At 39.4% G+C, this 12,923-nt stretch overlaps 1 protein-coding gene across 1 annotated transcript in view; it reads right to left on the reverse strand.

Annotated features, from left to right (window-relative positions):
* Positions 1-780, reverse strand: part of LOC125288043 (protein-glutamine gamma-glutamyltransferase 5-like) — an 8,359-nt gene extending 7,579 nt beyond the window's left edge. The window contains 1 exon segment of the mRNA XM_048234147.1: positions 659-780. Coding sequence (XP_048090104.1) covers positions 659-668 — 10 coding nt within the window. The 5' untranslated portion in view covers positions 669-780.
* Positions 781-12,923: the final 12,143 nt, after the last annotated feature.

The following is a 12,923-nucleotide window of genomic DNA, read 5'->3' on the forward strand; positions in this document are numbered from 1 at the left end:
TTTAGAGTGCACATTTAATTTTTAAATGCCTCCACATTTTGACATTAAGCGATTGGCTACGCGATTTCATCTTGTCACATTCAGAAATCTCCTCACGACCACTAGCTGTCCATTCTGTGAGTGGGCCTATCACTGTTAAAAATAAAAAGTCAGGTCTGTCTGCAGCCTATAAACTCCGAAAACGAGAAACAAAAAGTGAGGGCAGCCTGCCAAACAAAAAAGTGGAGTTTCTCTAGGAATACTGAAGGTGGGTGAGCTAACTCTGTGGTCAAATACAAAAGTCTGAGCCTAGGCTACGTTGTTTTGGACAAGGCGTCTTGTAATAAATTAAAATAACAACATACACAAACAGACGCGACTTCCTACGCAATAGCTGAATGCACTTCTAACTAAAATTAATAATAGACTGCTGTCCAGTCAGTGTGTTTTAGTAGGCTACGAAATGTAAACGCATAATATGTCAGCCTACGCTCTTAATGCATTATATTTTAGCGTATTAAAGTTGTTTTTTACTTTACTTATGCCCAAGTAAGTCTACTTATGCACAAGTAAGTTACTTATGCCCAAGTAACCCTGGCTTTTTAGAATGTTTCTACTCGTCAGATATTCGGCTACTCCTGTCTCTTCTCATGCAACAGGCAACAGCCAAATGACTTACCGAGCGCCATAATAACGGTAGGGAGTCCTGTTCAGTGTTCGTGTCTTTCTCAGTGAAAGTGTGTGTGTGTGTGTGTGAAGAGAGAGAGAAAGAGAGCCCGTATTTAAACTCTGTCCCGCTCTGGATTTCAACACCCAGGCATGCCGGCGGGTGTCACCTGATCTGATTTCCAGATTTACGATATTTTGTCTTCTTTGGAAGGGCTCAGCCCAAATTTGCATGACAACATTTTCTCTTTTATGACTCGGCGTTGGATGAAAGCTTTCTGTGGTATTGTCTATAACATGAGCCATTCACTTGTGCAAAAATTACCAATAACCAAATAATAGTAGGCTATACCAGAACATATTTCAATCAAATTGGTTGGAATAACCAAAATGACTATTACCCAAATAATAGTAGCCTAACATATAGGCCTACCAGACTTTGACCAGTATCCAAAACATTGGTTTGGTTCACCTCGGTTCTTGGTTAGGCTACGCGTAACCCTTAGCTCAGCTCAAAAGTTAAAACCTCAATCTTTGATGAAAACCTTTTCTTTGACCTGAAACCTATGGCAAGCCAATTGAGCATTTATTCAGATATCTTGATATCAGGCATAATTGTCATGTACATGCAAGCCATTTCTGTAAACTAGTTAACTAGTGAGCCATTTCTGTGTGAACTAGGTAACTAGTGACAGCCAAAATGCTCACTAGTTAACTAGTAAGGCCCAAATTGCACTAGTTAGCTAGACACTCAAATGTGCACTAGTTAACTAGTTTAAAGACTTCTATATTTTACTAGTCAACTAGTAAGGTAAACAATGTTTACTAGCTGACTACTGAATGTCAAATTCCCACTTGTTAACTTCTATGTAATTTGGCCAGCCACTTGGGCATTTATTCTGATATCTTGATATCAGGCCAACATGCAAGCCATTTTTGTCAACTAGTTAACTAGTGAGCCATGTTTGTGCACACTAGTTAACTAGTGACAGCATAAATGCCCACTAGTTAACTAGTGAACACATATTAGCTTCACTAGTTAACTAGTGAGCGCCAGAAATGTCCACTAGTTAACTAGTAAAGACCAAAATGCATACCAGTCAGCTAGTTGAAGGCTTTTGGGTCTCACTTGTTAACTAGTGACAGCCAAAAATGTGCACATGTTTACTAGTGAAGGCAAAACTCCTCACTAGTTAACTAGTTGGAGTAGGTCAATGTCACTAGTTAACTAGTGAACCATAAATGGCTTACTAGCTAGCTAGGTGATGGCAGCAGGCTCACTAGTTAACTAGTTGATGCATCCTTTGTCCAAACTAGTTAACTAGTGAGGTCATAAATGTATACTAGTAAACTAGTTGAAGCCTAAATTCACACTAGTCAGCTAGTGGTGCAGAATTAAAATTAGGAGGTGGAGAACTTTGGAAATTGAGGCTTTCTATTGGCTCCCTATGTCCAAATAGAACATGGCAACCAATCACAGCGCAGAATTTCACAAAATCCCACCCACAACATTTGCATGTGGCACACAAGTTAACATGCTAGCCAAAGGAACTTTAACTAGTAAACTAGTGGTTTCAATGTGACACTTACATGTAAACTAGTGAAGGCAGAACTGCTCACTAGTTAACTAGTGAAGACACAAATGCCCACTAGTTAACTATGAGGTCTAAAAAGTGTCACTAGTTTACTAGTGTGCACAAAAACACCCACTAGTGAACTAGTGATGGCAATTTCCATTCGACTAGTTAACTAGTGAGGTGCAAAAAGTGTCACTAATTTACTAGTGTGCTCCAAAACGCCCACTAGTTAACTAGTGAAGGCCATTTCAGCCCCACTAGTTAACTAGTGAGATGCCAAAATGGTCACTTGTTAACATGTAAAGGTGTTGTGGGCCTTACTAGTTAACTAGTGGCATGTATATTTTGTTTACTAGTTACACCTAAAAAGAGAAACAAGCTGACCGTTTTTGTCCACTAGTTAACTAGTGGAACAATTTAAGTCTCACTAGTTTGCATGTGTGGCAGTGAAGCAGCTCACTAGTTAACTAGTGCCTGAAACGGCTATTATGCAAATTCTAATGAGAGGGTGGGTAGAAGACTCCTATTGGGTATTATGTAAAAATCCCACCCAGTCTAAATGTAAATTTACTGTTCATAGCCTCGCAATCAGGTCCTGATGGGTGCCCCTAGTGGCTAAAGTGACACACTGCTCTGCTTGGTGCTTCAGTATAGATAGTAAAGCAGAGCCTGCAGTATGCTGATATCTCATATTCTGTCAAAATGGTTTTTAATAATAACAGGGAAATCCCATGCTTTAACAAGTAAGCTCTTAGTGATCCACACCAAAGATTCAAGGGATCGATTTTAATATTATTCTTTGTTTATTGTTGCAAGGCAACCACAGACATAAATGTATCCATTCAGTCGCGCTTTTCTGATTAATAACTGAAAAACAAAAGATTGTACACATTAACTGCACATGGTTTCAACAGTAATTAAAAGCTCAAAGATCAAGAAAAAAACTTCATGCACATCTACGGAATTGAACCCTGGTCTCCCACATGGCCTCCTGCTGCTTAAAGGTCCAGTATGTAGGAAATAATGGAAAAGAGTTTTAGAGCATGTCTTAGGCTAATCAGCTACGGCGTAACTCATAAGCATACAACATATCATTTCGAGTGAAAAAGCGAAGAGAAAGTCAAAAAAAGTCAAAGGCACAAGACTGTGTACATATTTTCATTTCCGAGTGAAGGAACTACTCATCCCATAAACCACCGCGCCGAACCAGCGCGAAATCATTTCCAACAGGCGACAGCACGCGAACCCTTTCCTCCAAACAGTGATTTTTATATAGTTAATAGCATAGACTGTATATATAGAACTGGACAGTGTGCCGTCTGTTAAGAGTGATGCGAGCGTTAGTCCAGAGCCCCCTGGTGGCTGGCTGCAGTACAATGTGTAACTCCGCCCATCCCCATGTATTTCAATCATAGACTGTATATATATACAGTCTATGAGCCACACTGTCCAGTTCTATATATACAGTCTATGGTTAATAGCAGTTATTTCAGGAGTAATCGTGTAAATAATAGTGTTTTGGTATTGAATGTTATATTTACCATCGTGCATTTTATATCGTGTGTGTGTGTGAAAGCGGTTAACGTTAACAACATTGTGCAGTGCTTCTTATCCGACTGCCATCCTGATGCATGGACCGGTGCATGGTCTGCTCTTGGACCACCATATTCAGTTTATTAACTTGCTGTGAATTATTACACAAAATATTCATTAAATGTACGAAGAAGTATTTCTAGGTTAATTGATTATATGACTCGTACAGTATGAAGGCTACAGTAGCCTGGCTAATGTTAACTAGCATTACCAACCTCCCTGTAAAACTCACCACACAACTTCGTAGGTTTGATAGGTCTTGTCCCTCATGCTGGCCCTTACAAAACCCAAACCGACACACAACAGTCAATAATGTGACCCGATTTAAAGTGGTTTTCATCCCTTTGGACACTCTTGATTTCGTCCTTGAAACAGTGAAATATTTACGGGGGCATGGACGGTTTGCTAACCATTTTACTGCAGTGCATCCAGCAGCTTGTGCTATCAGCTAGCTAGCTAGTTCAATGGGGATATACAGGGCTTTTTATGCCTCGACTAAATTGATGTTTCCTATAAACAACAATTCATGTTCATAGAAACAACAAGGTCCCTAAAACATAATATATTTCATACCTGTGTTGCAGCATGTAGGCTAATGTTAGCAGCATTATAATGACATTCTAATGTCTGAAAGGCTACCTGAAAACTAGCATTTACAGTGTTCTATTTGATGGTGTATTGGCCCTGACCAGAGCCGCTCTGGCCCTGACTAAGTTTGTGTGATATATAAACCACAATCCTTGTTGATACAAGTACCAATGTTCGTCTAGAAAGTTTTTATTCATATTAAGATTTTCTCCATAGGCAGTAAAAGCCATCTTTGTCAATAATTTTCGCTGATAAAGTTTCAAACTATGATCATAACGGCCTTTCCACTAATCAGAGGCATCACTGTGGGATTGTTCAGGATTGTGGGTAATGAAGTACTTATCCAAGACATCGCAAATAAAAGACATTTATCTCAAAAGAGGTTAGTGCCTGTGAACTTTTGGCGTCTATATGAGCATACACAATCGCTTAGTACAGCCGTAGCTGGTTTTGAGTCTACCATGTGCAGTTAAGTTTTTATGGCTTATACCCGAATTGTCAATGGAGAAATTGCATTGAATTCTTACTTCCGGAAACTCCTGTGGGCGGGACTGTGATGCTCTATGGACCAATCAAAATCCTTGTTCTTCATTTGCATGCAAGTGCGACATTGCGCACTAGTTAACTAGTGGCCAATGTTACGTCCCACTAGTTAACTAGTTGCACAAAATGCCAGCCGTTTGTGTATTTATTCAAATTCCACTAGTTTACTAGTGTGAGGGGCATTTTTCTCCTGCTAGTTCATTATGGACAGTGTTTTGTCCTCACTAGCTAACATGTAAGGCTTAAAATGCCCTCTATAAGCTAGTGAATTAGGCATTATTATGGAAGCGTATGGGTAGCTTTATTCAAATGAGAATGCAATCTGCAATATGCAATTCAAAAAGACATTACATTATGCAATTGACAATTCATTATGCAATTTAATATTGCAATTTGCAATAATATCCAACAAATTGCATTTTAATCTGCAAAGTGACAATGAAATCCTAAAATCAATTCCAATAATTTTGGTTAAAAAATAGAATAAACATGGATTGAATTGCATTCCATTTTGCAATGGTACTTCAGTCTCAAAATTCAAATGGCAATTAATTTTGCATTTCAATTTTCAATATTCAGTTTCATCATTTAACTGTCAATTCGTTTTGCAATTTAATATTTAAAGTGCAATGTAGGATTGCATTTTAAAAACATATTTGGCAAAACTGTCAATGCCAGCTTGAAAAGATTTTGGATTATTTTGGGCAAAACGTTTTGCCATCGTTTTGAGGCATTTTATTCAAATGGAAAAGAAATAGCGCCCCTCGTGATTGCATGAGAAATATGGGAGATCTCTTATATGTTTGAGTGTAGTCTCATTTACAACTTGTTTCTCCTTAGGAGAAATAATAGAGCAAATGAGGAGACATTGCAATGAGAAACTGTTGAGAAGTAGGAGTTACAATTGAGATATCAGTTTGAGGGTCAAAAAATAGGGCACTCCATAGCATTTCAAACTTTTATTTTATAAAACAAAGCAAAACAGTTGTACTTGGACTTTAAGCAATGGGAGCTTGCACAGTTGCACTTTAAAATGGACTTCAAGCAATGGAAGCATGTTAATGCCTTGATATGTTCTTTTTATAATGTGTATTCTTATTTTTTATTTTTTTGTGTGTGTGAGTGTGTATGTGAGTATTATTTTTAAACTGCACAATGACAATTTAAGTCTATCTATAAATCATACAACATGGAGAAATGAACTAATAAACAATAACATAAACAAACTGAACTTGTGCCAAAGCGTGCCATACTGTGTACAATGGTGGATGAAAGCGTGGGCTGGTCAATCTGCGTCTTTTATCCTGGTGGTGGAACCAACCAAAGGGAGGAGGGAGAGAAGAGCAGAAAATAGAACATTGTTAGTTTGTGAGCCACTCAAAAATACAAAGTAAGATATTTTTTTGACCGTCTGCTTTCATAACTGTGGGAATTTTGATACAGCACAAAGATCAGACACACCTTATTAATCACTTAAACACAGAATGGGGGATGTGATAGCTACCACTCACATTTGCTATATGTTGTCCAATTGAAAAACAGATTTTATTGATATATTTGTCAAGCTTAAACAAGTTTGTTGAATTCCCTCACCTCATCTAGTGAGTAAACTGTATTGTCAGGCTAGGATTAACCCCTATCCAGCTTACCACTAGGCAAAACCTTGTTTTGGTTGGACTAAGCCTATTCAGTGTAAAAAAAAATGGGCATCTGAAAATAGTTTAGTTCAGAGTCCTGATGTCAAAAAAGTAATTTGGGCATTTTTTTTTGTCATCTGGGAGCTGGCTCCATAGTCAGAACGCATAACAACTAAATGCAGCATTGCCTTGTTTAGTTCTGATAGTGGGTTTCAACAGGAACATTTCTCCTGTGATCAGTGAGGTTTAAGTGATGAGTATTGCTGGAACATGTCACACAGTCTCATTGAAGGGCAAATCTGGTGTAAACTGATTCAAAGCCTTGTTGTTCGAGCTCACCAGGCACTGTCCAAAGGACAAAGAACAATAAAATGTGTCATAACCTAGACAAGTTATGGACAAGAAAGTAAAGCTGACTCAATTTGGCAAAAAAGCCTTCGGTATCTTCTTTCCATTACAGGGTTTCCCCAGGTTTGACCACCCCAAATAAGACTTTTTAAGACCACTTACATGAAAATTAAGACCTACATCACACCCATTATGCGGTTGTAAAACACCAGATCAAATCCATAATGACAATTAAAACAACACTTTCCCATGATGTGCTGTCTTCTCCTTTCGACTGATTATGTTGATTCATTGCTGCCGGTGCGAAAACCCGAAGTATTGTTTGCGCACATCCTAAGAAATTAGACTAGTGTAGTGCCACGATACCAAAATTATTGTTTCGATACCGATACCACAAAATTAGGTATTGTGACAACTGCTAATAGCTATTGCGACACTTTTGTAGTATCTGTGCACCGTGCAACACTAAATTAGACGATCTCTGACGTTAATCAACCCCCTGTTGAATTTTCACATTGTTGTTGTTTTTTTCCTAGCCTAGAAATCTAGGCGCACCCTAAGCGGCGGCAAATTAATTTGCTCATCCTGTACGTCTAGTATCAAACCATAAGGATTTCTATTGGCTGACGCCGTGGACGTCATCCAATCAGCAGCTCTATTTTGTTAGAGTCTTAAAGGCGGGCTTAACAGGATGGCGACAGTCCTGCGACAGTGAACAACAAGGAAGGTGGCTATATGGCAAGCGAAGAGCGGTTGTTTGAATCGGCGTTAAAGCGTCAACTTTGGAGGAGTTGGACTGTGCTTTTCTTTGAAAGTTGAGCAACAAAATGCACTTAAGTCATTCCTTTCGAAGAAGAAGGATGTATTTGCCGTTTTGCCGACCGGATACGGATATGGTCGTGGCGCTGGCCTATTGCATGCCTAGGCAGTTTGAAAGACAATTCTCTGCCGCCCTTGGATTAAGCGAGGTGAATGGCTTCGATTCCAGACTATACATTTCAATGATATAGGATGGCCCGCCAGGCTAGTTTTTTTCCCCATTTCACCTTGCTTGCAGGCTAGTATAATTAAAATTGAAGACCTTCGTTTAAAAAATTAAGACTTTGGCAACGGAATTTAAGACTTTTTCAGACCTTAATTAAGGAACATGACATTTAAGACCGTTTAAAGACTTTTAAGACCCCTCGGCTACCCTGCATTATGTCAGGAATACCAAAAGTACTTCTATATCGGCTCTGGGCTATACTTCCCTGTCCATAACTCAGAATTGGCTGTGCCACATTTTTTTTCCTATGAACAGCACACAGTGATTTCCAACAAGAGCTATGGATCAATTCATGCGATTTGTCCTTTAAGTGATTTGTAAACAAGGAGTGCTTTAGGGTCAATCCGGTAAATCAAAGACAATGACTCAATATTACATCTAAATTAGCCCAAAACATTTAGCTCTGATCACTCAAGAGACACTGACAATTGTCAAGAACAAAAACAAAATACAGAAAATACAGTATACACCAGGGGTATTCAATTAATCTTCAGCGAGGTCATTACGGGAAAATTTCCTCAAGCAAAGGTCCGAACATCATAATGTTTAGGCTATGTATATGTATGTATGTATAATATATATATCGGGCGGAGCCAGAGGGGTGGCTCGGTTGGCACAGGCCACCCTTGAGATTCGATTGGCCACCCAGGTGCCACCCCAAATCCTAGTCTGCGATTGGCCATTAACATGGTGTAAAGGCGGGACCTTTCTTGATGCACTTGCAGCAGTGTGAAGTGTCAGGCGTCAGAAATGTAAGTGGCAAACACACTTGCCTTTATTGGCCTGCGGCACAATTGAACTCTTGGAGCGAAAGGTTTCCCGATCAGGAAATACTCCTTAATCGCATAACTTTGTGTAGGCTTAACAGAGGTAGCCTAAATATCGTGCCTATGACGATGACAAAAAAAAAAAAACATTTATTTCACTTGTCTCGCTGGATTGAAGGCAGAATGTGGGCTGTTAGCAAATAGATGAATAAGGGTCGGGGAGATTCCGTTAACAAAAACCTAAAGTTTTGCTAACATTTTCTCCATTATTATCGTAAAATATGTCTCCATGCAGGGCAGGGCTGGTTCTAACCTAGGCTAGGCTACTATATTTGGGGGGGCTGGTAGAAATTTTGGGTGGGCAACATAGCAAAGCTGTCAAATTGGATCAAAACTAACATAAACACAAAACAAACACAAAACAAGAGTTGCTGCAGCCAACAGCCAGGGATAGGCAGTATGTCTGATACATGTATGTAAAATACAAAATAGTATGTTGTCATTTTTATTTTATTTAGTTGGAAAAAAATGGCATCATATTTTGTATCAAAATACTTTATAGGTTTGTAGTTTAAAAATAGTGCCAAATTATTTTGGTAAAACCAATAACCTACTTTTGGTGATGTGATTATAAAAGTGCAAAAAAATGAATGCAGCACTGGTAATTTGCCCAGAGTTGTTGTGATCAGAATATTGAGATTCAGTGGTTGTGTGGTTGCCCTGCAAGAAGTTGCAGCATGTGCAACGTGCACAATGTTTGCACACATCCACAATACACTCCTTCATACCAACCTCAAGTTTCTTGAGAACTTTAAAGTTCTCAAGAAACTGATAATTAATCATCTAATCAGAAGACATGGAACTGGTTATGGTTGCCCTGCAACAAGTTACCCCACGTGGAAATGTAATTAATAATTTGCTCAGACTTGTGATCATAATATTGAGATTCAGGAAGATGAAATTGCTCACATACACAATACACTCCTTCATACCAACCTCAAGTTTCTTGAGAAAATAAACAAATAGACAAAAAAGCAGGTCAAATTATTGTAACAGCTACAAAAATAGATGTTGGGGGAAATGTCTTGGATGAGTATATTTTGTATATCTTCATTTACAGTAATATAATAAAATTGATTATATTTTAATGTCCCCATGATGGAATTTGTTTTAGAACAGCATAGCCCAGTGACAGACAACTTAGATAATTAACTTTAATATGTTTGTATTAAATTTTATTCAAATACAAAGACATTTTAAGTGAGAGTAAGGTATTTGTGTTTTTTTGTCCTTCAATTTAGGAGTATGGTGTTTGCATCTGGTTTCCCTAATGTATTTGTGCTAATTTCACATCTTGAGCCTGTTTCTGTTTATCTGGATGTTTTGCCTCATGCCACCCTTGAATCAGTGCCTCACTAGTGCCACCCTTGTTAAAAATGCCATTGTCCAAATCACCACTGTGTATATATAATATTAGGATGGATGGAGCCTAGTTGTAGATAGATAGATACTTTATTGATCCCCAAGGGGAAAAGTCAAGATTGTAGGCCTAGGCCTAATGTTTAATCTGAAATAAAATCAGTAGCGTAAAAGGCAACATTCGAAATGAGGAGAAATAAGGCAAGATAAGAGTGATTGGGGAGAAAAACTGAGTAGCCTTGGCTATTTTAAAGATCTTAACGTGAACTCAAAATAAAATTTGAGCTGAGACAAGGCTGGTTCCTTCAACCCATTAATCAGCAAGTTTAATTTAATTTTTTTATTTTTTTTTTTGGTTGACCCAAAATCCTGGAAACCCAGGAACATCACGTTGTTGGGCAGTGAATGCATGTTGGCTTAACTAGATTGTGGTGGATCTATCATATTGCCTTCTTAAATCGTAAAATATTCTGTGGTCTCAGTTCACTGTTGAATGGGCCTAGCCTACCCTATGGTTGCTCAATATGCTTTGTCTAGTAGAGGTTCTTCAAATTTCAGAATAGAAGAGGTCCAGGGCAATTGTGCGCAAAACTGTCACATCCATATTTAGCTAAGTTCAAATTGGTCTTTTTAATGAAGGGTTCAGGGGGGAAGAGGGGGACGGACGTGAGGTCTTGGAGGTTCGGTTCAGAGGTGCTAGGAGTGCCAGGGGTGTCAGGGGTTCCCCTCTGGGGTTTTCAAGTTTCGGGGGTTCCAGTCAAGGTGCTAGTGTGTGTGTCCCCAGTGAAGGCATCTCGGGCTGTTCTCGCTGTCTGGTGGTTTGCAGGCAGTAGTACAGACCAGGGCTAGGCCTAAGCGTGGTGAGGACAGAATGTGGTCCTGCAGGAGTCGAAGATTCGGGATAACGGGGCAGGAACAGGAGGCAGTCAAGAAAGGGAATCACAGGAGTCACATAGACAGGCAGGCAGGGTCCAGGTTTGACGAACAGGGCTTGGCTGAAAAACAGGGCTTTATACTGGGAGAGGTTAGTAGAGAATGCAGTTGGCAGCCAGAAAAATCCCTGGCCAGGTAACAAAAAGCGACGGAGCCAGGTTGTTAGGCTGATAAGGTTTGTTACCAGGGAGGAATGCTCATGACATATTTAGAAGTCTCATTATAAAAAAATCCGGCCCAGCAATCTTTAGGGTCGAGAAATTCCTTTTACTTTCAGAGACAAAATCCCTGTAAATGACTGATAAGGTTTGTAGGAGCAGGAAGTCTCATTATAAATATCCGGCAGCAATCTTTACAGGAGAACAATGACTGTTGTCGGCAAAGATTCTAGAACAGCTAGAGCTCTGTTCTAGAATATTTGGTATACTCTAACCGATTTTGGGTAACGTCACTTCTGTTGACGTTCAAACAAAAGAGAGAGCTCGCCCCTCTTTTCCCCCTCCCCATGTGTTCTAATGCATTTGTTATTTAAAAATATGGGAAGTGCCCTTTTTTTTCACTTGAGCCCAGGGCTCAACGTTAACTTTTGGAAGTGGTTTAAAGTGGTAGCCAGCTTGGCAACCAGGCATGAGGTTTTGGCTATCAAAGCCAACCAAATCTGGTTGCCACTTGAAACAATTTGGTAGCCAAGGGCAACCAGGCAACCATTAATGTCGAGCCCTGCTTGAGCCCCTGCCCCTCAAAACATCTGTGCACATCCCTGCTGGTGATACCTGGCTCATGGTCAATGTCTGAGACTAGAGATACCTGCACGGACAGGACAGCTTGTGTCTAATCATCACAGACAAAAGGAAGAGGAAAGCATTGACCACAGGAGTTTAATTATCAGATTTTGTGTTGCCTGGACCATGAATCCGTGAAGGTAATCCGTGTGTGTGTGCGTGCGTGCGTGCGTGCGTGCGTGTGTGTGTGTGTGTGTGTTTATGTGTGTGTGTGTGTTTACTGACATGGAAATCACCATGAATCCATGAAGGTCATCCATTAATAAATCAGATATGATGTTGTTGGGGAACATCCATAACGCCAATAAATTGTAATGGCATGGTATGATGTGAATGATTACTTGAAATGTGAGCATTTGCTATTTTTGGCTGAAAAATGTACATGAGAAAAAATGTACAAAAAATGAATGTTATCATTTACATCATGCCAAGGGATTTCCCTGGCGTTATGGATGTGACAAAAAGTCAATTTTCTGTGGAATTGCCCTTATAGTTATCATTCTTGTTATGAACCGCCCTGTACTCTGACTCATAATTCTGCTGAACTACTCCAGGCCATTACCCTGGCTTTTCCCAAGCCATGGGTGTCATGTCATTTTTCACCCTCTTATTGAAGACACCATCATAATCGGGCAAGGTCCAGTTCCAGTGAAGCCCTCACCTGTGCAAATTAAAACCACTTTAATGATCACCACATCATATAATAAAAATTGCAAAAGTCTGTTGTTGAGTCTTGGTTCTGTTCCCGACTTCTACTGTTGTAGGCTACCCTTGAACAAGACGTCCAAGTTGTTCGAGAGACAATATAATCCCTTGTAATTGACGTATGTAAGTAGTAACTTTGGACAATAGTTTCTGCTAAATTAATAAGATTAATAAATATAGATATTGACACAGTGCTACAATAGAGCGGCCATATGAACAGTGGTCAGAAGAATATCCATCTCTAAAACGATTAAATAAACTGAGACACAAATCTAACCATGCCCCTGAGTAATCCAAAGCTATATGTGGGTGAAAGGTGGTAACGTTTCTGGACAGCAGCA

The sequence above is a fragment of the Alosa alosa genome, chromosome 22 (genome assembly GCF_017589495.1).
Source record: "Alosa alosa isolate M-15738 ecotype Scorff River chromosome 22, AALO_Geno_1.1, whole genome shotgun sequence".
Classification (NCBI taxonomy): Eukaryota; Metazoa; Chordata; class Actinopteri; order Clupeiformes; family Clupeidae; genus Alosa; species Alosa alosa.